We start from the raw sequence: 25,584 nt of genomic DNA, 5'->3' as shown, positions 1-25,584 counted from the left end.
AACAACTCCATGGAAAATTAACACATTGAATTGCAGGTTCATTTCATTGACATAACTTAGTACTGTTTGCAGATCTGTTACTTTGGAAAAAAATAGAACAGAACGCAAACCCAGGACACAATGCACTATTATGCTGCTGAATGGTAGCCAATGTGGCAGGAGAATACATCTTTTAAAGCCATATATTACATTGCTGTGCCTTCTGAAAGTCAATGAGAGGTTAACGGACGTGCAATTAAACCAAAGCTCTATCCATGGTTCAATTCTGAAGAACAGCAGGGTAGTTCACCTCAGTGTCCAAGCCAATATTTATCCCTCAACGTCACTAATACACAGATTCTTTTGTCATTATGTATCACTGGTTAGGTGAACTTGCTGGCCGCAAATTGGTTGCCACAGTTCCTATATCAGTGATGATGCTTGAGAAGCACTGCTATGGCTGTAGATTCCCATGGCTGAAAAGCACCCTGAAATTGTTTTACGTGATAAATAACTCAGTTTTTTTTCCTCACACACAAACTGTTCTAGATAAACTATAGATGTCAATCAAAGTACGATCATTCTCCTTAGGTTGAAAAAGAAATGTGATATGGGAACATGCTGTTGTGACAGCATGCAATGACCAAGGCTCAGCACATTTATATTAAGGTCACTGTTCTTCAGCTTCATTCCTGGGTTTAAAATTCCATTGTACAATATTTTGAATGGACTTGCCATAATTTTCGCATACAACTCCTCTGTGCTCAACTTTTAATAAAATCACCATGCAGAAACTGATCAATGACCTTTGACTTAGCTCACACTGGAGTTTGATTCTGACAATGAACGCAGGGCCTGGAGGTTTTTCAACCTTGACCTGTCATCTTAAGAGGAAAACAGGAGGCAGGAACCATGTGGATATACTTGTAGAGGTTGTAGGCATTTGCATGTAACATTAAGTTCAAACTAATTCTATCCTTTGAGAATGTTTGGAAATGCTGCTGATGAAACACTAACTGCTTGGAAGCCATGGATCAATAAAGATGTTATTGTGTTGGAAGACCACTTTTTAGGATGGGAGGGAGTTGATGTAGATTTTCATTAAAGCACACAAGACAAAATGCTGGCAGAGAAACAAAGGACCGCAGATGGTGGAATTTAGATGAGAAAACCACTGTGATGCTGGATGAACTCAGCAGGCCAGGCAGCATCCGTGGAGCCTTCAAAGCAGCTGGTCAATGTTTCGGGTCAGGACCCTCCTTCAGGACTAAAGATAGGAAAAGGGGAAGCCCAATATATAGGGGGAAAACAGACCAGTGATAGGCGGACAAAAGAGGGGAGGCGGGATGGGCACCGGGTGGTGATAGGTAGATGCAGGTAAGGGACAGTGATAGGCAGGTGCGGGGGAAGAGGGGAGGGCAGATCCACCAGGGAATGGGTCAAAGGTGTGGAGGCAGGCGGCATGGGGAGAGGGGATGAGAGGGAAAGGAGAGAAAGGCTAGGAAAGGGAAGAAAATAAAAGTGGCAAGGTGGGGTGGGGGTGTTGTTGAAAGAATGCAGGCAGAAAATGTCACAAACACTCCGCAGGGCTGTTCTGATGAAAAGGTCATCAGGCTGAAATGTTTCACTCTCCATAAATTTGCCAGACTTGCTGAGTATTTCCAACAATTTCTGTTTTTATTTCAGAATTCCGGCATCCACAATATTTTGCTTCCTTGGTGTGCCAAATAGTTGCTTGGAAATGTGGCCATAATATTTGTTTTTTAACTTATGCCCACTGCTCTATCTTATTGGAATTGAAAGTTCCACACTGGGGTACATTAAACACTGTTCCACTGTAGCTTAAAATCATTAAACGTGCAGTTGTGAGAGCGCATAATGGCCAAGTCTCAGCATGTTTGTAGTTTAAAATCAGAAAACAAAGGAAACAAACCTTACCATGTAATTTGTTGGGTGACAAAGCACTTGGTTGCAGAGGTGAGCTATTGTGGAGTGTCACGGGGGTTACTGTGTGCGGTTGTTGAGTGCCATATGCATCCATTGCCAACTTGTGCCGAAAAGCTTCTTCCTTCCTTCGATTTGCAAACCAGTTGTACACCCGCACCTCAGTAACGAGGTTAGAACCCAGCCCATGGGCCTGTGATGGCAAGACCCCTCGCTGTATACACTCAGCTCTGCAATAAGCAAGGATAATAAAGGTGTAAGACGAGAAGCCCATACAAATCAGTTTTTAAAAACTTTCTAGGACAAATGACATGCTACTGATTGTGTTTTGGGCTATACTTAGTCACCAAATCCATATAATTATTTCACATTTAAAGAAAATACCCTGTGGTGGGTGAAAAATCTTTAAAATCTTGAACCTTCTCAAAGATTTAAGCCATAGGTTAGCGTAATTCAATTAATTGTTGCAACATTTGTTTACTGAGGATAGATGCATGTGCATTTATTCATGGAGAACAACAGTTTGCAATTATATAACACCTTTAATGTAGTGAAATGTCACAAGCTGTTTTACAGGAGCAACCTCAAACAAAATTTGCCACATGACAAGAGTTTGTGGAGTGTGGCAGTTGCATATTTTCTCTGTGACTGTGTGGGATTCCATCAGGCTGTCCGGTTTCCTCCCACATCCCAAAGAAGTGCGGGTTGGTAGGTTAATTGGCCAATGTAAATTGCCCCTAGTATGTAGGTGAGGGGCAGAATCTGAAGGGAATTGCTGAGAATGGGGGAGGATATTAAAAAATGGGATTAATGTAGGATTGGCGTAAAAGGGTAGTTGATGGTCAGCTTTGACTTGATGGGCCAAAGGGCCTGTTTTTCATGCTGTAACTCTCAATGGCTTGAAGAGATTTGAACAGATAACTAAGCACTTGATCAAAGATGCAAGTCCTAAAGGAGCATCTTATGGAAGGAAAAAGAGGTAGAGAATTAGGGAGGGAATCCTGATCTTCAGTCCAGGCTGTCAAAGGCACATCCATCAATAAGTGAGCCAATGATAATGGAAGGGCACAGAGGTCTGAGAAGGTTGTATGGCTGAAGGAGGTTACAGATATGGGAAGCAGCCAACAACAGTGTGAGACTATCACAGTGGCCAGGGAAGTTATGGGAGGAAGGTACAGTAGCAAGAGTAGTTACGTATGCTAACACCAGGAGGTCTGGGCCATTGATGCAGAGATATGAGTTTGAATCCCACGATGGTGATTTGGAATTAAATAAATCTGGAATTGCAAAGGTATTAACAGAAATGGTGGCCATGAAGTTACTGGACTGTTGTAAAATCTACCTAGTTCACTAATGTTCCTCAGGGGAGGGTTATTTGTTGCCCTTACACAGTCTGGCCTACATGTTACACCAGACCAGCCAATGCCATTGACTCTTAATTGAGCCCTCAGTGGTGGACAATAAATGCTAGCATTGACAGTTATATCAATGTCCCATGAATTAAAAAAAAGAATTGGTTGTGAGGGAAGAAATTTCTCCCGGGGCTGAAGACAATGGCAATAGTCTTTCTGATATTTAATTGAAGAAAACATCCAACAATGGAGATTGGACAAGCAGCCTGACCAGTCAGTGGAAGGGCTTCCATCAGCGTAGATGTGAAACCTGGGATATGTTTGGAATAACGCTACCAAATGGCAGTGTGCGCAGGAGAAATATGAGGGAGATAATGATAAATCTTTGGACCTCTCAGACATGGCAATGCTGGAGCAGGTGAAGATATCTTTTATTAGTCACATGTACATCGAAACACACAGTGAAATACATCTTTTGCGTAGAGTGTTCTGGGGGCAGCCTGCAAGTGTTGCCATGCTTCTGGCACCAACATAGCATGCCCACAACTTCCTAACCTGTACATCTTTGGAATGTGGGGGGCATTGCATATACAGACCTGACCTGAAAGAACTGGTGTAAAGTTTTGATGGTGGTGGAAAATGGGCAGTGTGATCACTTCGTGCCTCACTGGTTCTCCTTTCCACAGTGGTGTATAATAGATGAACAAGCTGCTACCAACCCTTTGCCACCACTGATAGGACTTGAAATCAACCCTAAACATCTTGGGTGTGAACTGTCTAAATATGTACTGATGGGCGGATTTTGTTTGGCCCCAGTCACTAGTCCCAATGTATCTAACAACCTGGTGTCCAAAGCCACTGACTGTGTGTGGAAATTTTGAAGAATCTGGTAAGTACCCTTAAAGGAGGTTAATGCGGCCATGGTTTAAGTATTAAACAGAAGTCACTGCATAGCAAAAGTTACTCACATCATAAATTATCAAACTATTATTTTATGATGATTTTTGTATGATGGTTTAGCTTAGTAGCTGTTGGCAAAAGATGTGTGTTCATAGTTATATTCATTTGTTTAATTTCTGTTTCGTAAAACAAACTCAAGAAAAGACTGAAGAAAGACACACAGAGGGACTAGTAACTGGGATGATGTGCATTATCCCAAAATTGCCAAGAGTTTTACCTAGACATCAAGGCTAGAGAAAAACCTTCTTGAATGTGAATTACTGACATGCTGAAATAAAAAGCTCTCAGGATAAACAAGCAGAAGAATCAACTCAAACATGTTAACAGTGCAGAGTTTGAGTTGTTCCCCTTCATTGGATCGTTAGCAAACAGGTACCAGTTCTCTACATCTAGGATTGGGCTGGAATTTTTAGGAAGTAAAGACTGATTTTTGGACACTGGAGCAACCCAGAAGAAAGTTAAAAATAAAATCATCGAGCATTCAATACAAACTGTACATCCTTCCCACTTTGTGTATGTTTCCCTTTTGAGGAAACTGGCGATGTATTCAGAGACTGTTTAATTGGATGAGATGACAGGTCAGGAGAGGAACATGCCCAGCTGTAGTTAGGCTCTCTAACATGCATGAAAGGAATCCATTTTGAGTGACTGATTACATGTGCACATAGTAAGGAGACTGCACAAAACTTATAGCTTTGTTTCCACAGATATACACAGTGTGCTACCCCTGTATGTCATTCTTAGATGCAGTTGTTTCAGATTGAAGTTATCTGAAGCAGCAAGTTACACAGTGAGAGAGGGAAATCACCAGTTGACTGGAGAGAGGGTGAGGCAAGAGTCCACGGGATAAAAACTTCAGCTGTGCATATCCATGTGGATTGACTTCCCTTTCTGCTTACCACTAGCTGCACAGCCAAACACAACTGTACTTCAGCACTTTGAGCCCTTGCTCACATTAGCTGAGCTCAATTCATGTCAGAAATCACATGATAGAACCAGAGATCAGATTGTGCAGCACTAATTATTCCCTGCCATGTGGTTGAATATATTTACCATGTGATAACATCCATCTCTGGGCCATTTGCCTTACTCTACCAATGAACTAGGCATTTCCCAGCACAGCAAGTCATTCATTCTCTGTGTAACGCTTCTTTTGGAGGATTGTAAGGGAAATTAGATTATGTTATTCCAAAAGCAACTATAAGATCAGCCAAGATCTCAGTAAATGACAGAGTAGACCTACGCCAAGCAATTTACACTTGCTTCTATTTTGTACATTCATATCAGGTACTTCCAGGATAATCAGACCTCTGTAGGGCAGAGCTAGACAAAGATACCACTAGGGTAAGCCTCATGTTCATCGTTTAACTCATTGAATCAACCATCCCCCTCAACCAATTTCTCCCCACCAAACCCCTGGTTGGCTCAGGCCCCAATCTACCATAACACTGATCTTACCCCAAATCCATGACACCCCAAAGCCCTCAGAAAATTATCCACGGATCCACTCTTCCTTACCTCTCCTTTGCCCCAATCCTAATCCCTGAACCCATCCACTTTCTCCCCGCACCAGATCCAATTCTGATCGTCAACCTTCCCCCTTCCACCCAGAGCCATCTACTGATTGCTGAAGCCCCTCAACCTCATTCCCTCATCCTTTCACCCTTTCCCCACACAGCCTGATTCTGATCGCTGACCTCCACTCGCCCCTCCAGCCCTAATCCTTATGGCCAGCTCTTCCCCTCCCCCCCAACAGGTCCGATAAAGACTGCTGACCCCTTCCTCCACAAACCCCGTTCCTGATCGCCTCAACCCCTCCAGTACTCAGTCCCGATGGCCCACTCCCCTCCTCCCCAAGCCCCGATGCAGATTGAATCCCAGGCCTTGATCAGCAGCCGGCCCTCTCTGTCCCCCGAGCCGGCCCCATTCCTGGACAGCAACTTTTTACCACACCTTTCAGTTCTGCACTTCACCACAAGAAGCATATAGCAGCTCTATTACTGTGCTCTGGAATTTCCAGTCAATTGTGCTTCTAAAACGACACTGAGAAATTATTGGGCCTAGTCCAAGTTGTTAAAGTTAGTGGCAGTCAGTTGCTTTGCACAAAAACCCGGATCAGACAACTCAGTACTGACACGGTTCGGTACTGCACCTGTGGGGTTAGAAGTAGACATTGTACTTACCAACTGAGTCACCAAAGAAGTGACATCAGGGCTACACCTTTAGTCAATATTGCTTCAGATAAGCTGATTCAGAGGCTTATCTGAGACAAGTACAGCCATCGCTCTGTGTACACTGACTTACATTGGCTCCAGGTCTATTAATGGCTCCGATGGCCTTGTTCCCCTTTCTCTGTAACCGCCTTAAGATCTACAAGCTATAACTGAAGTTTGTTTTCCTTCCGGCCCTGACACACAAAGTCCACCCACCATGACCCATCCACATTGGCCGCCATATTATCTGTCTCGACTTTTCCCCATGAACTTCACTCTTTCTCTCTTTTCTCTTTAAAAATCTTTAAACTCTCTTTAAAATGTATCCCTCAGCCAACTCTCACTGACTTAGTTATGTTCGTGCGAAACTGCTTGGAATGTTTTCCAAATTAACGTTGCTGGCCAATCTACTCAGGGAGAATGAGGGATGGATCTGTCAGCAATGCCCACGTTCCTAAGAATGAATAAATGAAATATTGCCAATGTAATACCTATATACTAAAGTAGCATCATCCCCAGTTTTGATATGTTCAATTCACCAAGCCTCTGCATTTTTATGTGGGAGGTAGTGACAGATTTCCACCACCTTCTTGTGTAAAGAAGTGGTTCTTAATGTCCGCTGAAGTGAAGTACCTCGTCTCAGTGGCATTCGCTCACGTACAAGTCAAGATAAATAAGTGCCAGGAAGCAGTATGCCTGTGAGGTATGTTTCAGTCATGCTTAATCCTGATAAATGCAGTTCAGCAGCCAGGATCAGAAACCCGGCCTGCTGTTCCCTCCCGTTCCTTCAGAGTTCACATTTTATCTCAATTGAGCCTTCTGTTTGGTCACATGAGCCAGTTAATAGCATCAGCCACAAGTTGCCCGTCAAAATTTATATATTTCAAGATGAATTTTCTAAAAATAAATTATGTTCACCGATTAATGAGATGTCATGTTCCTTACAGCTCTCTTTGGGGAACTGAGAACTACCTGGTCATTTCCAGATATCATTGGAAAACCTGGCTTTCCTAGTTATGAGTGAATTCTGAAGGAGGTATTACAAAACAATAACTTCCCTTATAAGCTATAATGACATTGACTATCCCAACATTGGAAATATGGAAGATACAAAAGCTTGAGAGCACGTACCACCAAACTCAAGGACAGCTTCTATCCTGTTGATATTAGACTCTTGAACAGACCGCTCATCCATGAAAAGATGAACTCTCGAACTCTTATCTCCCAATCTACCTCGTTGTGGCCCTTGCACTTTATTTGTCTATCTCCACTGCATTTTCCCTGTAACTGCAATACTATATTCTGCATTCTGTTTTCTTTTTACTACCTCGATGTAATTATGTGTGACATGATCTGTCTGGATGGAACGCAAAACAATACTTTTTCATTGTATCTGTGACAATAATAAACCAATACCAATGTCAGGATCTGATTCAGACCACAAGAAAAATACAACTGGTTCTCTTTTTCCCCCTATGTTTTGTTCCCGTCTGTCATGGAGACACTGAGGAGAGTGATGGGTAGTAGTGAGTTGGTAGATTTAACTCCCTGGGACAAATGTAACTGATGCATCAGGGCAGCAAATTCATGAGAATTATCAGGAGGTTAAGGGCAGGATGTTGATTTTACTAAGCTAACAGGGTAAATCTGCCATCAACATGTGCCAAATTGCATTGATCCTTGTCACAAACTGTTAGGTGATTTATACATGAATAACAGCTCGTAACGTTTACAGGTTGGTTACTTATCCTGCCATATTTTGAGCCATTCTTTTTTTCTCATTAAATCTTCAAAGAATAAGACCATGCAAGAAACAGACCACAATCACACGTGTAATGGGCAGTAGGGGGGGTGCAGAGATCTTTGTGTGATAGTATAATATGTGTGAAAGACAGCAAACCAGTTTGTGTGACTCCCTCTGGATCAAAATGGAAAGAGAAATCAAGATAAATGCAAAATGGGCTGCAGGATCTTTCACAACCTTTTTGCACTATCATACTAAGCCAAGATAGAGTGACAGAATGATACAGCATAGAAACAGGCCATTGAGCCCATCGAGTCCATACTGACCCATGTACATTAATCCTCCGCTAATCCTAAAATTTCATTTTTCCCCGTATTCCCATTCGCCACTTCCCTAGATTCTACCACTCATCGAAATGCATGGGGCAAGTTACAGTGGCAAATTAAACTACCAACCCGGGCATCTTTGCAATGTGGGAGGAAACTGGAGCAGCAAGAACTGCACACAAAAAATGCCAGAGGTCAGGATCGAACCCAAGTCACTGGAGCTGTGAGGCACCAGCAATACTGTGCCACCCTAGCCCAGAAATATTACTGCATCACTCAAGGACAGAAATTTGGTACTCAAAAGATTAAGAGAGCATTGCTGTGAGGAGCTGTTGAATGAAGTGTGTTTTGACTATGCTTGACCTGGTTCTTGCAGAGCACTTGTGCTATTCTCATCCAGCTGTGCTATTTGATAGAATTATGTTTCAGAAATCAAGGTTATTACAAATGTGATTTGTAGAAAATTCTTAGTTCTCTCAACATTCCTTACTGTGCCCCTCTGCTTTGGTCCAGCTGAAGATCATATAACATGAACAGCAAGGGTTTATATAATGCAATGAAAGAGCGAAGTCTGCATAAAAAAATTAAATTGGCACCTTAATGTGTTCAATACCGGTTGGTTTATTAAACTGATCTTGTGCTGTGCATCAGTGCTGGTAAGTGAACCACATATACGGATGTGGTGAAAATGTGACCAAAGTGAGTGATCACACCCAGAAATAAGGCTGGCGAGAGAAGGATATCCTGGACAGAATCAAGGAAGGGTGGAGAATTTTCAAGGGGTGGTCAAACAGCACAGAAACTAAAGGAAGGACTTATGGTAGTGCTGGGTCAGTCCAAGGCGAGTCAGGAAAGCTTGGGAGGTGCAGATTTGAAAGGTCAAACTCCACACAGAAATAGTGGAGGATGAATTTCTTGACAGGTACTGAGGTACCCAGAATTGTGCAAAAAATTGCTCTTCTCTGGGTCAAGCTGATTTTCAACAGCACCATAGATTTTTTTATATACTGTATGTAGCCGTGTGAATGAATTCCTACTGTCCCACTGGCTCCAGATTGAATCGCAGAGGAGCAGATGAGGGGGAGGGGAGAAGTGATGCAAGGAGGTCCTAACGTTACACCTAATTACATACTGGGTGGTATAGGCAGACTCCTGAGGGTAAGAGTCCCAACACAAACCAGCTAATCAAGCAATGATCAAAGGCAGATCCAGGATTTTTAACATGAAACAATCAATTGGATAAGATGTGCTTTCATTATTGGATGTTTTGGAGTCTCAGTAAACTTGGATAGTGGAGATAAAGTACTGCTTCCAAATTTTTTATACACTAGACTACTGATGCAGAGGGTGGCACTGATTGATTGGCAGGAGGATAGGCTGGTGGGTGGAGTCCCAGATACCCACTGAGACAGAGGAAAGAGTGGAGGGAAGGCCACCCTAGACACCCTCAATTTTGGTTCAGCTGCATATCAGCTGAGACCTGTGATTTACCTCATCAGGAGCCAGTCTTCACCATGAACAAACTAACAAGAAATTGAGAAGGAAAAAATATGACCTACTGAAAAAAATAAATGTGCACTTACCCCTAAAGAAAGGTAGACTTACTTTATAAGTTATGAAGTTTTAATTTCCTTTTGCATTTCTCATCTCCCAGTGAAGATACTGACTCACACTATGACATTGTCCTACAAATGACAGCCACCCTCCAGCATTGCTTCCAAGTGAGCATTCATTCTGTAAGAACCTGGTCAATAATTGTCAGCAGCCAATTCATCCAAGTGAACTTTAACATCCCCTCATCTTGACTGCACATACCCAGCGGCAGTTTGAGAGATGGGGTTTGGAGGGAAGATGTTTCTCTGTATATCAGTTGGGAAGGGCATCCTTTATAATCATTTAAAAAGGTGGGAGAGACTTCTTTACTCGAACTCAGTGAGAAAGTGGAGGAGTTGAGATGAATAGCAAGGATGCAGTGAAGAGGAAGTTCAATGAAGGAGAAGGGAATGAAAGGATATGGTGGTAGGATGAGAGAAATGAAATGTTAGGAAGAGGCTCATGTGGAGCACATACACCAGCTTAGGGATCCTGGGCCAAATGGCTGTTCCTGTGCTGTAAAATTTCCATTTGTGCGGAATCCAGAACAAGCACATAGGCTTAACATTCAGGAATGATGTCTGGAAACCATTCCCCACACGGGGTGGTAGAAATCTGGGACTTTATTGGCTAAAATGCAATGGAAGCTGAGGTAAATTGAGCATTTCAGATCTGAGATTGACAGTCCTTTTTATTAGACAAGATTATTCATCAAGATAAATAGAAATAAGATACATGATCTAATTCAATGGAGAGCCAGCTGAAGGGCTGAATGGCCTTCTCCCATGAGGCTTCCTCCTGATTAACCTGTATTTCCTTGCCCCAGGTCACAGATGCTGAAGCTAATTTCAGTCTTCAATTGCCAACTCAGTTCAGCTCATCCAACGTGGCACAGATCAAAGCAAGCTGTATTGCTAAAGCTTATCTGCATCCCTCTTCAATTCCTAAAGGTAAAATTGAATTAAATAGATGCAAATATATCTGATTCCATTCCCTCAACCAATTTCCTCTCCCATGCTGGAAGCAGATATTTAAAGAACCAGCATCTTATGACTCGATTAACACCGGTTCAGAAAAAGAGTCGGGCTTTATGTCTGCTCTCCTTCAACTAAAGCTTCACAGCATTTTTGCTTTCTCCTTATATTCAGTGCAGACACCCAGCTTAGAAAATCATCAAGGCAATATCACTGGGTTTGATAAGACCACATCCCACTGACAGCCTTGTTTACTCCCCCATATGTGACAAAGGGACATGTTATTCAATGAGTTACTCTCTATGTTGCTGCCAAAGAATAATGACTGAGGCTTACAACTACAAACAAGGTGTTAAATAAAAATCTATAATTTGAGTCTCAACAAAACTGCAGTGTGATGAGTCTAAAGGTATGGAGTCTAAAGGCACTTTGCTGTCTTTGGACATTTATGAAAGATTTGTGACCGAAGCAATGGTGTAGTGATTTGAACCCTTTGTTGATGTAACTTTACTTAAGGTGCAGTTCTGTGCAAAATGAGTCTACACTTTTTTGCTATCTTGATGTTCATTCACTCCACATGTTCCACACAGGGATGGAAGTAAAAAGCTATGCTGGGCAAAAAACGCCACAGTCAGGGCAAGGAGATATCCTTTAACATCAGTGTTACTGGGATGGAGATTCTTGGGTAAGACCTCCTCAAAGACCATGTTATTTCCAGTGACTGGGATTGACTACATGCATGTACCTGGTATTACTTACCTATTGTCCACCCACTACACATTGCCTAAGTCTAGATCTTGCTGCATGCAGGCCTGGACCGCTTCATTTGCTGAGGAGCTGTAGAAGGAATTGAACTTTGTGCAATCACTATGCCAACGTCTGACTTTCTGATGGAAGGAAGTCACTGATGAAGCAGCTGAAGATGACAGGGGTCAGGACTCACTTCCTTCAGTGTTATCCCATGGATGACTGGCCTCTCACAGCCCCACTCACCTTCTTTTAAGCAAGGTATAGCTCCAACTACTACGGAGTTTCGCCTGGTTTCAATTGTATAGGTTCCCTGATCTGACATTTGATTAAAACCTGCCTTGATATCAAATCCAGTCCCTCTCATCTCACCTCCATGTGACTCTGGAACCCAAAAAGACCATTGGTGAGCAGGTTATAGAGGAACTGTTGTTTGCCAGCAAAGTTGATGAAACCTTCCATCACTTTGCTAATGATTGAGAGCAGACTGGATTGGATTTGTCCTGCTTATCGTGAACAAACAAACAGAGACAATTTTCCACAACACTGAGTAGACACCAGTACACAAAAGGTGCATTTCACTGTGTGTTTTGATGAACATGTGACTAATAAAGAAATCTTATCTTATCTTATCTATTGTAAATGTACTGGAACAACTTGGCCAGAAGTACAGCTAGTTTTGGAACATAGGTTTTCAGCACTACAGCCAAGACAATGTCAGGATGCATACACTTGTCTGTATCCGGTGAACTCAACCATTTCTTGACATCACATGGAATGAATCATCCTGCCAAAAGAATGGATTATTTGTCAGTGAGAATTCCAGGAAAAGACAGTGATTTGCCATCCACTTGTACTTCAGGCTGAAGCTTCAACTTTGTTTTTTGTATTCACATGGTGGTTTCTGTCAATATTGAAGGTAGAAATGTTCTTTGAGTCTTCTCCCCCTTTAACTGTTTACTTGTCCACCGCCATTTGCAGCTGGATATGGGAACACTACAGAGTTTGGATCTAATCCATTGGTCATGGGATCACTGAGCTTTATTAAAGCATTTTGGGTTCTTTGTTTACCATACATGTAGTTCAGCTTTGTATGTCCAGTGCTGCCCTGGCAGACTCCTTTAGCACAGTGCAATGGTCACTCCTACCATTACTATCATGGAAGGATGCTGTGGTAGCAAGTGGATTGGTAAACAAATTGCCCTGGGAGTCTTCAACATTGACTACAGATATGGCATCAGGTCAAACATTGGCAAAGGTATCACCCTATGATTTCCACTTAACACTCAATGTCTTCCCTTGGCTGTAGATTCAGCAGTCAAGTATGTTTATCCCTCTTCACTTGCCACAGAAACAGTACATCAGGGTTCAGCCGTTCATTATGCAGACAAGTCATGTTGGTGATGCCCATTTAAATCCCTTTCCAGAATACATTCTGTTCGCTATTCTCAGTGCTTCTTCCAAGTGGTGTTTAACTTGGAGGAGCACTGAAGCTATAACCAAGGGAAGACATTGAGTGTTAAGTGGAAATCATTGGGTTTTTGCCGACGTTGGACCTGATGCCATACCTGTAGTCAATGTTGAAGTCGCCCCCTTACTTTGCCAATATATTAGGTGAGTCCATTCTGCTGGTGGGACAGGGCCTACTGAGGACGGGGAAGATGGAATCTTTGGTTAAACAGTATGATTGGACAACCATGACCATGTCAGGCTGTGACTTGACTAGATGGTAATAGGTGACCTGTTCAGTGTGGTTAACAATGATAGATAGGGAATCCTCAATATCAGGCCACCATTAAAGTGTAAACTAAACTGATTCAAACAAACCTATGAGAAAACAAGTTGACAGAGAGAATTATGAAAATGTTGAATGTAATATGTAGGGACATAAAAGGTAGAATGATACCGTATTGGAAAACAAGGATGTCGAAGGGTATGGAGGTAGGAAGGGGAATTGAAAGTAAATAGATAGAGTAAGTGTATGTAAAAAATATTGGTAAGTTCCCATATAAACCCTCAATCTCCAGGTGAACGGCCTCGACCCAAAACGTCAACTGTCCATTTCCCTCCATAGATGCTGCCTGTCCCTCTGAGTTCCTCCAGCTTTTTGTGTGTTGCTCAGTCTCCCCAACCCTCTAAAGGAGAAACCCTTCCTCGTGCTTCATTGAATACACACTTTCATCCAATGCTCCTCGGATAAATGGCATTCCTTTATGCTTGTGTATAACATGATACTACTTCTTTTACATCTGGAGTCACCTTTCAGTAAAGGTAGATATTGATGACAAAATTCACCATTGCCTTGAATGTGCCCACACATACTCTGGGTGACTGACGAGAAGGGTGTTCTACCAGGCCCTGTCCTGCCCTGCTGAGACTTCCTTCCATCATAAAGTCAGACATTGGGATAGTGATTGCACAAAGTTTAATTCCTTCAGAGTACGCTTCTTAAACTTGGATTACCTAAAGCACCTCATAGCACTGGAGAGATAGCATCAATGCCACCTCAGCAGAATCCTCCAAATCCACTGGAGGAGTAAATGAAGCTAGGCCAACATCCATGTATTGCTGTAATTACACTCAGTCAGCTCCATTTGGCAGAAGGTAGATGTGCTGGCATTGGAGAGGGTCCAGAGGAGGTTTACGAGAATGATTCCGGGGATGAAAGGGTTAACACACGAGGTGCGTTTGATGGTTCTGGGCCAGTACTCGCTGGAGTTTAGAAGGATGAGAGGGGAATCTGATTGAAACCTACCGAACGTTGAAAGGCCTGTAAAGAGTGGATGTTGAGAGGATGTTTCCAGTAGTGGGAGAGTCTAGGACCAGAGGGCATAGACTCAGAACAAAAGGACATTCCTTTAGAACAGAGATGAGGAGGAATTTCTTTAGCCAGAGGGTGGCGAATCTGTGGAATTCATTGCCACAGACAGCTCTGGAGGCCTAGTCATTGGGTATATTTAAAGTGGAGGTTAATAGGTTCTTGATTAGTAAGAGTGTCAGAGGTTACGAGGACAAGGCAGGAGAATGGGGTTGAGAAGGAATAATAAATCAGCCATAATCGAATGGAGGAGCAGATCTGATGGGCCGAATAGCCTAATTCTGCTCCTATGTCTTATAGTCTTATTGGGCAGGCCACATTGATCGCATGCCTGACACCAGATTCTCAAAGTAGCTACCTTAATCTGGATTCTCCAGGGTAAGGTTACCTGGTGGGCAGTGGAAAAAGATTCAAGGATGTTCTCAAAGCCTGTTTGAAGAAATGCATCATCCCCATTGACTCCTTGGAATCCCTGGGCCATGTCTGCACAAAAGGGAAGAAGAAGCATTTGGAATGGAGCAGGGGACCTCAAGCCCATGTGTCAGAAGCACATAAAAGCCTAGTATAAATGACAGAAGGGGAGCATCACCTCAGAAACCAACCACCTGACCATCCTGTCAGCCACCACCTGCTTCATAGAAGAGTTTCTGGATCCCTTATTGGGCTCATTAGCCTTCTCAGAACCCATGGAACCAAAGTGGATGCAAGTCATCCTCAATCCTGATGGACCACCTCACAGAAGCAGATCTAAGAATATCAAAGATTTATCCAACATCCTCCTCAAATTAAACCCACATGTACAATTCCCAGTAGACTTCCTCCTTACTAGTTTGGAGGTATTATGGCCAATTATAGCAGCTCAATCAATCAATCAAATCAGACCAAGGCACAAACCTGGCACCTTTCCAGTCTGCAGTGTTCAGTAACATATTGAACCCTTCATGAATTGTTCCTTGTTCAAATACCATGAAACAAATCCTCTGAAAGATTCAGTCTCCAAAATACTTGGAGCTGGTACTATAGATCTGCAAGCTCCCAATTCAGTCAAGTGACCTGGTCTGGAACCAATTAAATTTCCCATATCGGAATCTATTTGGCTTCCTGACTCTGGTTGGCTATTCCACAAAGGCTTTCACCCTGCTGGTTAGCTGACCTGTTGCACTCTTCGACCAAGGCCTCTCGTTCCTCCTTACTTGGATTTTTCTGCCTCTCATAGGCCTGAAATAATATTTGCTGTGAAGCAGGGCCCCACTTGAACCTGTTTCTTCTCATCTTCTTATTGGCTGGCTCTTCAACAGGTTCTTCCCCGGATGCTCCTTGGGCTGAGTTGTTGAACTCCGCAAAGAGAAACAGCTGCTGTCTGTTTCCTGCCACATTTTGTCCTGTCTTCTGTGTAGGTTGGCTGAACTCTATAATGAGAAAGGGCAGATAAACTTGGCTAGTTGAAACTTGTATAAATCAAAAGATCAAAAACAAAAGCTGTAGCCATCACATTTTTACATTCCGGAGTTTTAACGGTGGATTAAATTTAATGATATTCCTATTCATCAACCATTTAAGGAAATAAAAAGAAACCATGATCACATCCTCAGTTTAGCTCCATTTTCCATTTGTTTTTCTCACATTAGAGAATTAATAACAGAAGCACAATTTATCACTTGCCTTTTTCTCCAACAGCACTAATTAGGCAATATTCCAATGGGATATTCAATATCCAGAATGTATCACGTACAGGACAATAATCGTGGGCATGGACCCTGTCCTGTTAGAAAATAGTCCAACACAATGCCACACAGTTGTGATGCAGCATGTATGATTTGAAATCAGCAAGACAACTTCAAAAGCCATTGCAAAGTATTTTATGCAAGAGGCATGATCTTATGGAAAAGATTTTGGAAGTCTGTTTGGCCGATGCAATTAGTATAAAAAGGCATCAAAAATAATAAACAGCCCATTTGATGCCAACAGAAAAGAAAATTAGGTCAGGAATAATGTGGGATGTCCGTTTTCCATGGACGTCTTATGCTACAAGACAATGGCAAATCTACCATCTTTATGACATTACAATTCGTCAACTGGTGTTACAATTGTCTGCTCAGTTGATTTTCTGAACTGCAAAGTACTGAGGCCATCACATGGTTAAACAGGCTTCACTGCCAACTAGCACAAAGGTCTTTACATTTTTTTGACTATCAGGATTTCTTCCCCTTTTTTTGGAGCGATGGATTTAAGGACCTGCTGTCTTTGAAATTCAATTCTCCATCCACCTTGTGATGAAGATCTACCCAAGATTTCAGCTCAGCTGTGAGCATTAAAAGTGTGAATTTTCATAGTGGGAACGGTCATAAATTACTAGGTTTACAATAGAGATTGATTTGATAGGATCGTTCCACATAATCCATTCTGAATGTAGTTGTTTGCCATAAATGCAGAGTGCTTCACCATGATCTACATCTGTTGCAGTATATCTGACAGAGCAATGATTTACATTGCTCACAAGTCCAGGGACTTTGAAGATATGCTAACCTATATTAGGCTGGTTCAGGTTCATTTGGATACATTCCTGTCACAGGCTATAAGAATATTTACTTAAAATAGGTAAAGGGGAGAAGTATTGGAGGTGGGGTGATCCTCATTGCATCCGGATACAATTCTGACCATAAAATGGTTCCACATAAACTAAAATAATTGTGATTGTTCTCAGAGAAATTAGTAACAGAACACTTTGAAATAGGAGCAGGAATCAGCCATCCAGCTCTTTGAGCTTGCTTCACTGTTCATTAAGATGACTCATCTGGGTAGCCGGGTAGCAATGAGGTTCCAAGGGACCTGGGGCGCTCATACACAAGTCACTGAAGGCCAACATTTAGATGGAGTAAGTGATTAAGAGGGAAAATGATATGTTAACCTTTATTATGAGAAGATTTGAATGCAGGAGAAAGGAAGTCTTATTCTAATTGCATCAGGTTTTGGTGAGACCACAACTGGTGTGTTGTGTACAGTTTTTGTCTCCTTACCTAAGAAAGGATGTACATGCCCTAGAAGGAATGGAAGGAAGATTCACTGGATTGGTTCCAGAGATGGTGGGTTAGCCACATGAGGAAAAATTGAGAACAATGGAATTATATCCTCTTGAGTTTAGAGGTTAGCTCCTTAACTGTTGCTTAATGCCACATTAGGTCATCTGGTCTCACCCTTTCAGAGATATTCCTTTTTTCTACCTATTCCCATTTCCCACCTTCACCACTACATAAAACTAACTTGTTTTCTTCTTTCCCAGTTCGGATAAAGGGTTCCAGACCTGAAACATTAACTGTTTCTCTTTCCACAGAGGCTGCCTGACCTGATGAGTGTTTCCAGCATTTTTGTTTCCTACAAATTTGAAGTTAGAAAATACAAGCCCATCATTTAAGAAAGATGGGAAAGAGGAAACAGGAATTATTGACCAGAAGTCTGATATCAGTAGTAGAGGAAATGCTGAAAATTATTTTAAAGAAGGAAATTAATAACAGGATGGCAGAGAGTTAATATGGATTTGTGAAAGAGAAGTCATGTTTAACAAACCTGTTAGAATTTTTTGAGGATGTAACTAACAGAATAGATAAGGGCAACTCAGCTGATATGGTGTATCTGAACTTTCTGAAGACCTTTGATGAGGTGCCACCGGAGAGATTATTAAACAAAATTACAGCGCACAGTATACTGGCATGGATTAACAATTGGCACTAACAGAAGATAGAGAGTAGGAATAAATAGATTGGGAGACTGTGACCAGTGGGTTCAGCAAGAATCAGTGCTGGGACATCAACTGTTCATAACCCAAATTGGATGTGGGAATCAAGTGAAATATATCCTTGTTTGCTGATGTTACAGAGCTGGATAGCAGTGAAGGTTGTGAGGAGGGTACAGGGAGGAGTTATAGACAGTTGAAATGACTGGGCAAGGAGATGGCAGATAGAAAATAATGTGGAAAAGTGTGATTCATTTTGGCAGACCATTCTTTAAATAGGGAGAGGTTATCAGTGTTGGTGTTCAGAAAGACCAGGATATCCTTGTACACTGATCACTGAATGTAAATGTGCAGGTTCACCAAGCACTGAGGAAGGCAAACAATATGTTGGCCTTTATTTCAAGATTTGAATACAATAGTTGCTCCAGTTATATAGGGTCCTAGTGAAACAGCACCTGAAAGGTCTGGTACCCCTACTCAAGGAAAGGTACACCTGTCAGCAGGGGTCTACCAAGTTGATTCCTGGGATTGCAGGTTTATCATCTGAGGAGAGATTAAGCAGATCAGGCCTGTCCTCTCTTGAATTTAGAGAATGAGAGGTGATTTTATTTGATACATTCAAAATTCTTACAGGGTTGGACACAATAAATGATGATGCTTCGCCTGGCTGGGGCATCTAGAACTAGGGTCCTTAGACTCGAAATAAGGTTCAGGACAGAGAAGAAATTTCTTCACCCAGAAGATGATGAACCTTTGAAACTCTCTACTCAAAAGGCCAAGGAGGCTCAGTTGCTGAGTATATTCAAGACAGAGATCATTAAATTTTTAGATGCTAGAGGAATCAAGGATGCAGTTGGTGCAGGAATGAGGCACAGAAGTAAAAGATCTTATTGAAGAGCGAAGCAGGGACCAGGGTCCAAAGAGCTTCCTTTAATGTTCTTAAACTGTGCCAATCATGAAATGCAACCAGGCACTTCCTGTCAAGAGGGTTGCTTGCCAGGCTGATGCAATATCTAGACTGGGGTACACAGGATGAAGTTATGCCATGCCCTATGCCATGGTCCTCCTACAGAGGAACTTGGCCAAAGTTGTCCCATTTCAGAACACTCCTGAGACAACATGGTCTTTACTTTGCAGTGTCAACCTGGGAGGGCTGCAAGGTAAGTAAAATTGTTACCTGAATCTTTGAGCTTCTCCACCCCTCACTGCATCAATCCTATTACCATACCTCCTGCAAAGTACTGTTTCCCCTCTCATAATACACAGCTACTCCCAAATCTAACTCCCCATCATCAAATACTAAGATTCCCCCTCCCATCACAAGACCCTCACTGATCACTCCCACCACATGCCACCATGTTTCCTGCTCTTCCCACCTCCCAACCTCGTGCCGTCTAGCTCCCCGTTCTCCCCACCCCCACACTCACCACAAGTGCCTGCAAGGTGACTTGTTCACTGATTCCTACCACTGACACTTACAAATACACTTTACATAACTGGCTTTTGAGACTAAATACAGGTTTCAGACAAAGCACATCCTGGCCTGGAAACTGCCTCTGTGTCACTTTCTGGTGTTAAAACTATCATGTGGGTCTCACTAACACTGTCACACGAAAGGTGAGAACCTCAGCTGTGAGGTTCACAGGAAAATGCGACTGGATTCCCTGTGTGGCACTGTTTCTGCTCACCAATCCCTCCTGACACGTGGCAAGTTCTCACAGCTACCACCATGAAGCCCAGCAGATGCAATCTTTGCAGCTTGTTCTAAAAAGCTACTCCAACTACTGAATGAATGGATGCAGCAATGATTTTGGTAGGGGGTGGGGGGGGAAGGGGCAGGGTAGAGTGTTCAAAGGGGTCAGAGAGACTTCGGCAGACACACGAAGGAAAGTGACTGCAGGAGGCATGCTTTCTCTTGTAAGGGACCAACAGCGTTCTGCAGGGCTACAGAGGGGATCTGGTAATGCACCTTTAAGAACATGCCATTCTGCATTTTCATGTGTTCAACCTGAAATCCCAACTGGATAGGAGAGTCACGTGGCGTGCCAGCTTCTCAACAAAATAACAGTAGCACAGGCATTCTGTCTGCCAGCCCAATATGTGAATAGTTTGCACATCACTTTGTAAACACTTTGGATAAACAGCCCATATCTCAATGTACTCATGAACATATTACAGTGGTCATGGCAACAAGTTGCCAGGGAGACCTCTGTAAAAACTTAAGTGCAAACTATGAATGTCTGGAGTGGGAGATTTGAAAAGAGGTGAGTCTCTGTGCTTAGGAGTTTCACCTTGCAGAAGTCTATAATAGGCACATTTGCACATTGTTAATAGTTGATTGGCTCATTGGCTGGTTAACAGCAGCCAATAAAAAGAAGTTAGGTTCAAGTGGCCATTTTGGAACAGCCATCATGGGAGTGTGCCAGTGTTGGAGCCTGGCTTTGGTGAGAAGAGGTTGCGGCTAAGGAGTTGGTGACTTGGAGTGGGAGAATTGAAAAGAAGTGAGTTTCCTTGCTTGTGAGTTTCACTCACAGGAATTTAAGAGGTATGCCAGCTATTTGTTAGTTAATAGGTGATTGGCTAATTATCAGCAGTTAATAAAAGGAAGTTGTGCTCAAGTGGAGTGGCCATTTTGGAGCAGGCATTTTGAGAGGTGCTGCTGGTTGTCTAAGGGTGGTCTTTGATGAATACCAGGCTTCAGTGAGGAGGGTGAGCAAAACTAAGGTAAGATGAGGCTAGGTTCTTTTCTGTCTCTATTTTTCCCTCAAAGCTTTTTGCTCATGGCAGATGAGCTCAAACCTGTGTCATGCTCCTCCTGTGCAATGTGGGAACTTGGAGGCTGCCGGTGTCCCTCCTACATGTGCAGGAAGTGTGTCCAGTGGCAGAGCTATAGTGGTAGGGGATTTCCTGTAAGGGGAATAGACAGAAGCTTCTGCAGCTGCAAATGGGACTCCTGGTTGGTGTATTGCCTCCCAGGTGCAAGGGTCAGGAATGTCTCAGAGTGGCTGCAGGGCATCCTGGAAGGGGAGGGTGAACAGCCAGCTGTTGTGGTGCATCTTGGTACCAATGATATAGGAAAAAAGTGGGATGAGGTCCTACAAGTTAAATTTGGGGAGCTGGATTAACAAGTGCAACAAAGGTAATAATCTCAGGATTACTACCTGTGTCATGTGCTAGTCAGAGTAGGAATAGCAGCATAGTTAGGATGAGTGTGGCTTGAGCAGTGGTGCAGGAGGGAGGGTTTCAGATTCCTGGTGCATAGAACCAGTTCTGGAGGAGGTGGAATCAGTACAAACCAGATGGTCTACACCTGGGCAGGATTGGGATCAAAGTCCTGGGGGGAATTGTTTGCTAGTACTGTTGGGGATGGTTTAAACTAATATGGCAGGGGGATGGGAGTCAATGAAGAAAGACAGGGAAGCAAAGCAGAAACCAGAGCAAAAGTTAGAAAGGAGAAGTAAGAGTGGAGTACAGAAAAGTCAAACACAGGACACAAAGGCTACTAGATCCTAAAAGGACAATGAGTAATACGGGCAGGCATGGTAGTGTAGTGGTTAGCATAATGCTATTACAGTGCCAGCAACCCAGGTTCAATTCTGGCTGCTGTCTAAGGGGTTTGTACTTTCTCCCTGTGTCTGCGTGAGTTTCCTCTGGGTGCTCCTATTTCCTCCCATGTTCCAAAGACCTTCCAGTTAGGAAGTTGTGGGCATGCTATGTTGGTGCTGGAAGCATGGTGACACTTGCAGACTGCCCCCAGAATACGCAAAAGATGCATTTCACTTTTGGTGTACATGTGACTAATAAATCTTGTGGACATGTTATCTGAATGCCCATAGTATTTGAAACAAGGTCAGTGAACCTGTGGTACAAATTTATATAAAGGGGTATGATTTAGTGGCCATTACAGAATGTTGTAGGGTAGAGATGAGTGGGGATTAAATATCCGAGCATATCAGGTAATACACAAGGATAGGCAGGGAGGTGGGGTAGTGCTCTTAACTAAGCACAAGATCAGGGTGATAGTGAGAGACAATATCAAATCTAGGGAGCAGAATGTTGAGTTCATCTGGGGGGAGATTAGGAATAGTAAAGGAGATAAATGACTGGTGGGAGTTGTCTATAGGCCACTGAATAATAACATTACAGTGGCACAGGCAATAAACCAAGAAATACTTGATGCATATAAGAATGGAACGGCAGTTGTCATGGGGGACTTTAACTTCCACATTGGGCAAATCAAGTTGGTTGAGGCAGTCTTGAGGAGGATGTCATCAAATGCATCAGTGATAGCCGCCTTGAACAGCATGTTAGTGAAACTAGAAGGGAAAAATGTTATCTTGGATCTGGTCCTGTGCATTTGAGACAGGTAAACTTAATCTTGTAATTAGGGATCCTCTTGGGAAAAGGTGATCATAGTATGATTGAATTTCTCATACAAATGGGTGCAATTGTTTGATCTAAACCAGTATATATGCCTAAACAAAGGAGATGGCGATGGGATGAGGGAGGAGTTGGCTAGTGTAGACTGGGAACGCAGGTCATATGGTGAGACAGTTGAGGAACAGTGGAAGACTTTGAGATTTTTCATGGTGCTCAACAAAAGTGTATTCCAGTCAAAAGCAAGGACAGTAAGGTTGGGGAGAGCCAGCTTTGGATAACTAGGGAAATAAAAAGGCATCAAGCTAAAAGCTCATGCATACTAAGTTGCCAGAAGTAGTGGGAAACTGGAAGATTGAGAAAACTTTTTTAAAAAAAAGCAAAGAACCACTAAGCAAGCAATAAAAGAATGGAAGATTATGAAAGTAAACTAACACAAAATATAAAAACAGATGGTAAAACTTTTTATAATTATATAAAGTGGAAAAGGGTGGCTAAAGTGAATGTAGGTCTCTTGGAAGATGAGAAGGGGGAGTTAATATTTGGTAATGTGGAAATAGCTGAGGCCTTGAACAACAATTTTGTCTGTCTTCACAGTGGAGGACATGTCTAACATGCCAAAGATGTAATGAATGTGACTGGGGGGGTGGAGGTGGTGAGGACCTTGCTATAATTGCTGTCACTAGAGAGGTAGTGATGAGCAAAATGGTAGGCCTAAAGGTAGACAAGTCACCAGTCCTGATGGGATGCATCCCAGGATACTGAAAAATATTGGAAATTATAGAAGATGCACTAGTAATTTACCAAAATTCTCTGGACTCTGGGCAGGTCCCAGCAGATTGGAAGACAGTAAATGTCATGCCACTGTTTAAAAGGATGTAGGCAAAAGGCAGGTAACTATAAGCCAGTTAGCTAAATGTCTGTAGCCAGGGAAAATGCTTGAAGTTTTCATCAAGGAAGAAATAGTGAGACATCTGGATAGAAGTGGTTCCATCAGGCAGACACAGCATGGATTCAGGAAGGGCAGGTCCTGTTTAACAAACTTTCTGGAATTCTTTTGAGGATATAATGAGTGCAATAGATAGGGAGGAACTGGTGGATGTTGTATACTTGGATTTCCAGAAGGTGTTTGATAAGGTGGCACAAAATCCTTGTCCATTAGATAAGGATGCATGGAGTCGGGGGTAATAGCTTGGATAGAGGATTGGTTAACCAATAGAAGACAGTTGGGATAAATGGGTGTTTCTCTTATTGGCAATCAGTGATGAGTGGGGTGCCACAGGGCTTGGGGCTGGGCCTGCAACTCTTCATGGTATACATTAACAATTTGGAAGAGGGGACTAAGTGTAGCATATCTAAGTTTGCTGATGACACTAAATTGAGTGGAAAAGCAAAATTGTGCAGAGGATGTTGAGAGTCTGCAGAGATATAGATAGGTTAAGTGAGTGGACAAGGGTCTGGCAGATGGAGTACAATGTTGGTAAATGTGAGGTCATCCACTTTGGAAGGAAAAATAGAAGATCAGATTATTTAAATGGTGAAAGATTGCAGCATGCTGTTGTGCAGAGGGACTTGGGAGTGCTTGTGCATGAATCACAAGAGGTTGCTTTGCAGGTGCAACAGGTTATCGAGAAGGCAAATGGAATGTTGGCCTTCATTGCTAGAGGGATTGAATTTAAGAGCAGGGTGGTTGTGCTGCAACTGTACAGTGTACTAGCAAAGTTGCACCTAGAGTATTATGTGCAGTTCTAGTCTCCTTACTTGAGGAAGGATATATTGGCTTTGGAGGCAGTGCAGAGGAGGTTCACCTAGTTGATTTCCAGAGATGAGGGGGTTAGCCTCGGAGGAGAGAGTCCCAGGTGACAATCTTGCTGGAATTCAGAAGAATGAGAGGGGATCTTCTAGAAACATAAAATTATGAAAGGGATAAATAGGATAGAGGCAAGAAGGTTGTTTCCACTGGTAGGTGAGACTAGAACTAGGGGACATAGCCTCAAGATTTGGGGGAGTAGATTTAGAAATGAGAAACTGCTTTTCCCAGACAGTAGTGAATCTGTGGAATTCTCTGCCCAGGGAAGCAGAGGTTACCTCATTAAATATATTTAAGACAGTTAGATTTTTGCATAGGGGAATTAAGGGTTATGGGGGAAAAGGCAGGTAGGTGGATCTGAGTCCACAGCCATGATCTTATTGAATGGCAGAGCAGGCTCAGCAGGCCAGATGGCCTATTCCTCCCATTTCTTGTTCTTATGTCTGCACTTTACTGCAATAAATTTTCTCCCTGCTCTGCCTGTTCCTGTGGGCTAAAGGGAAAGGAGACAGGGTCTCCTCTCCTTGCGTATGGAGGTTGGGTGACCTCTATAGAGCAGCATTGTGCAACAACCTGTGAGATGTGGCAGTGATCAACAGCAGCAGCCTAAGGCCAAAGGAAGCTGAGAGTAACCATGTTCCTGACCTCCATTAGGATAGTCTGGGCAGAGATGGAAGATTGTATTTGGGGCTACAGATCTGAGAGGACAATGCACTTTGTTGACCTATTAAGATGTCTAGTTTCTGGAGAAACAAGGTTAATGACAGTTGCTTATTCTGTGCATAAACAAGAATTGTTGCTTATCAAGCCAGTCTTGCTGGAGATCTCTTTGCTAATTAATTTTGGGTAATGCATTACTTCAGACATTATTTGGGGGAGTTTCTCACAAGGGAAAAAAGTTAGGGTGAACAAAAGTCTCACCAGGGAATAATGAGACATACTTCCCAACGGGCAACAAAACACTCAGAAATGTGCAGAAAATTGCTCTACTCTGGGTTAAGCTAATTTTAACAGCTT

The 25,584-nt window shown here is 42.7% G+C and overlaps 1 protein-coding gene across 4 annotated transcripts in view; it reads right to left on the bottom strand.

Annotated features, from left to right (window-relative positions):
- The window catches only part of LOC127579647 (hepatocyte nuclear factor 1-alpha-like), a 232,297-nt gene that overhangs the window by 101,520 nt on the left and 105,193 nt on the right, over positions 1 to 25,584 (bottom strand). For all 4 annotated transcript variants that reach the window (XM_052032570.1, XM_052032569.1, XM_052032568.1 and 1 more), the window contains 2 exons: positions 15,804 to 16,059; positions 1,918 to 2,153 (listed from right to left, as the gene is read on the bottom strand). In XM_052032570.1, coding sequence (XP_051888530.1) covers positions 1,918 to 2,153; positions 15,804 to 16,059 — 492 coding nt within the window. The remainder of the gene's footprint in view (positions 1 to 1,917; positions 2,154 to 15,803; positions 16,060 to 25,584) is intronic.

Source organism: Pristis pectinata, chromosome 17 (genome assembly GCF_009764475.1).
Source record: "Pristis pectinata isolate sPriPec2 chromosome 17, sPriPec2.1.pri, whole genome shotgun sequence".
NCBI classification, from domain to species: domain Eukaryota; kingdom Metazoa; phylum Chordata; class Chondrichthyes; order Rhinopristiformes; family Pristidae; genus Pristis; species Pristis pectinata.
Note: the sequence above shows the minus strand (reverse complement) of the source record. Positions and strands in the feature narration are given on the sequence as shown.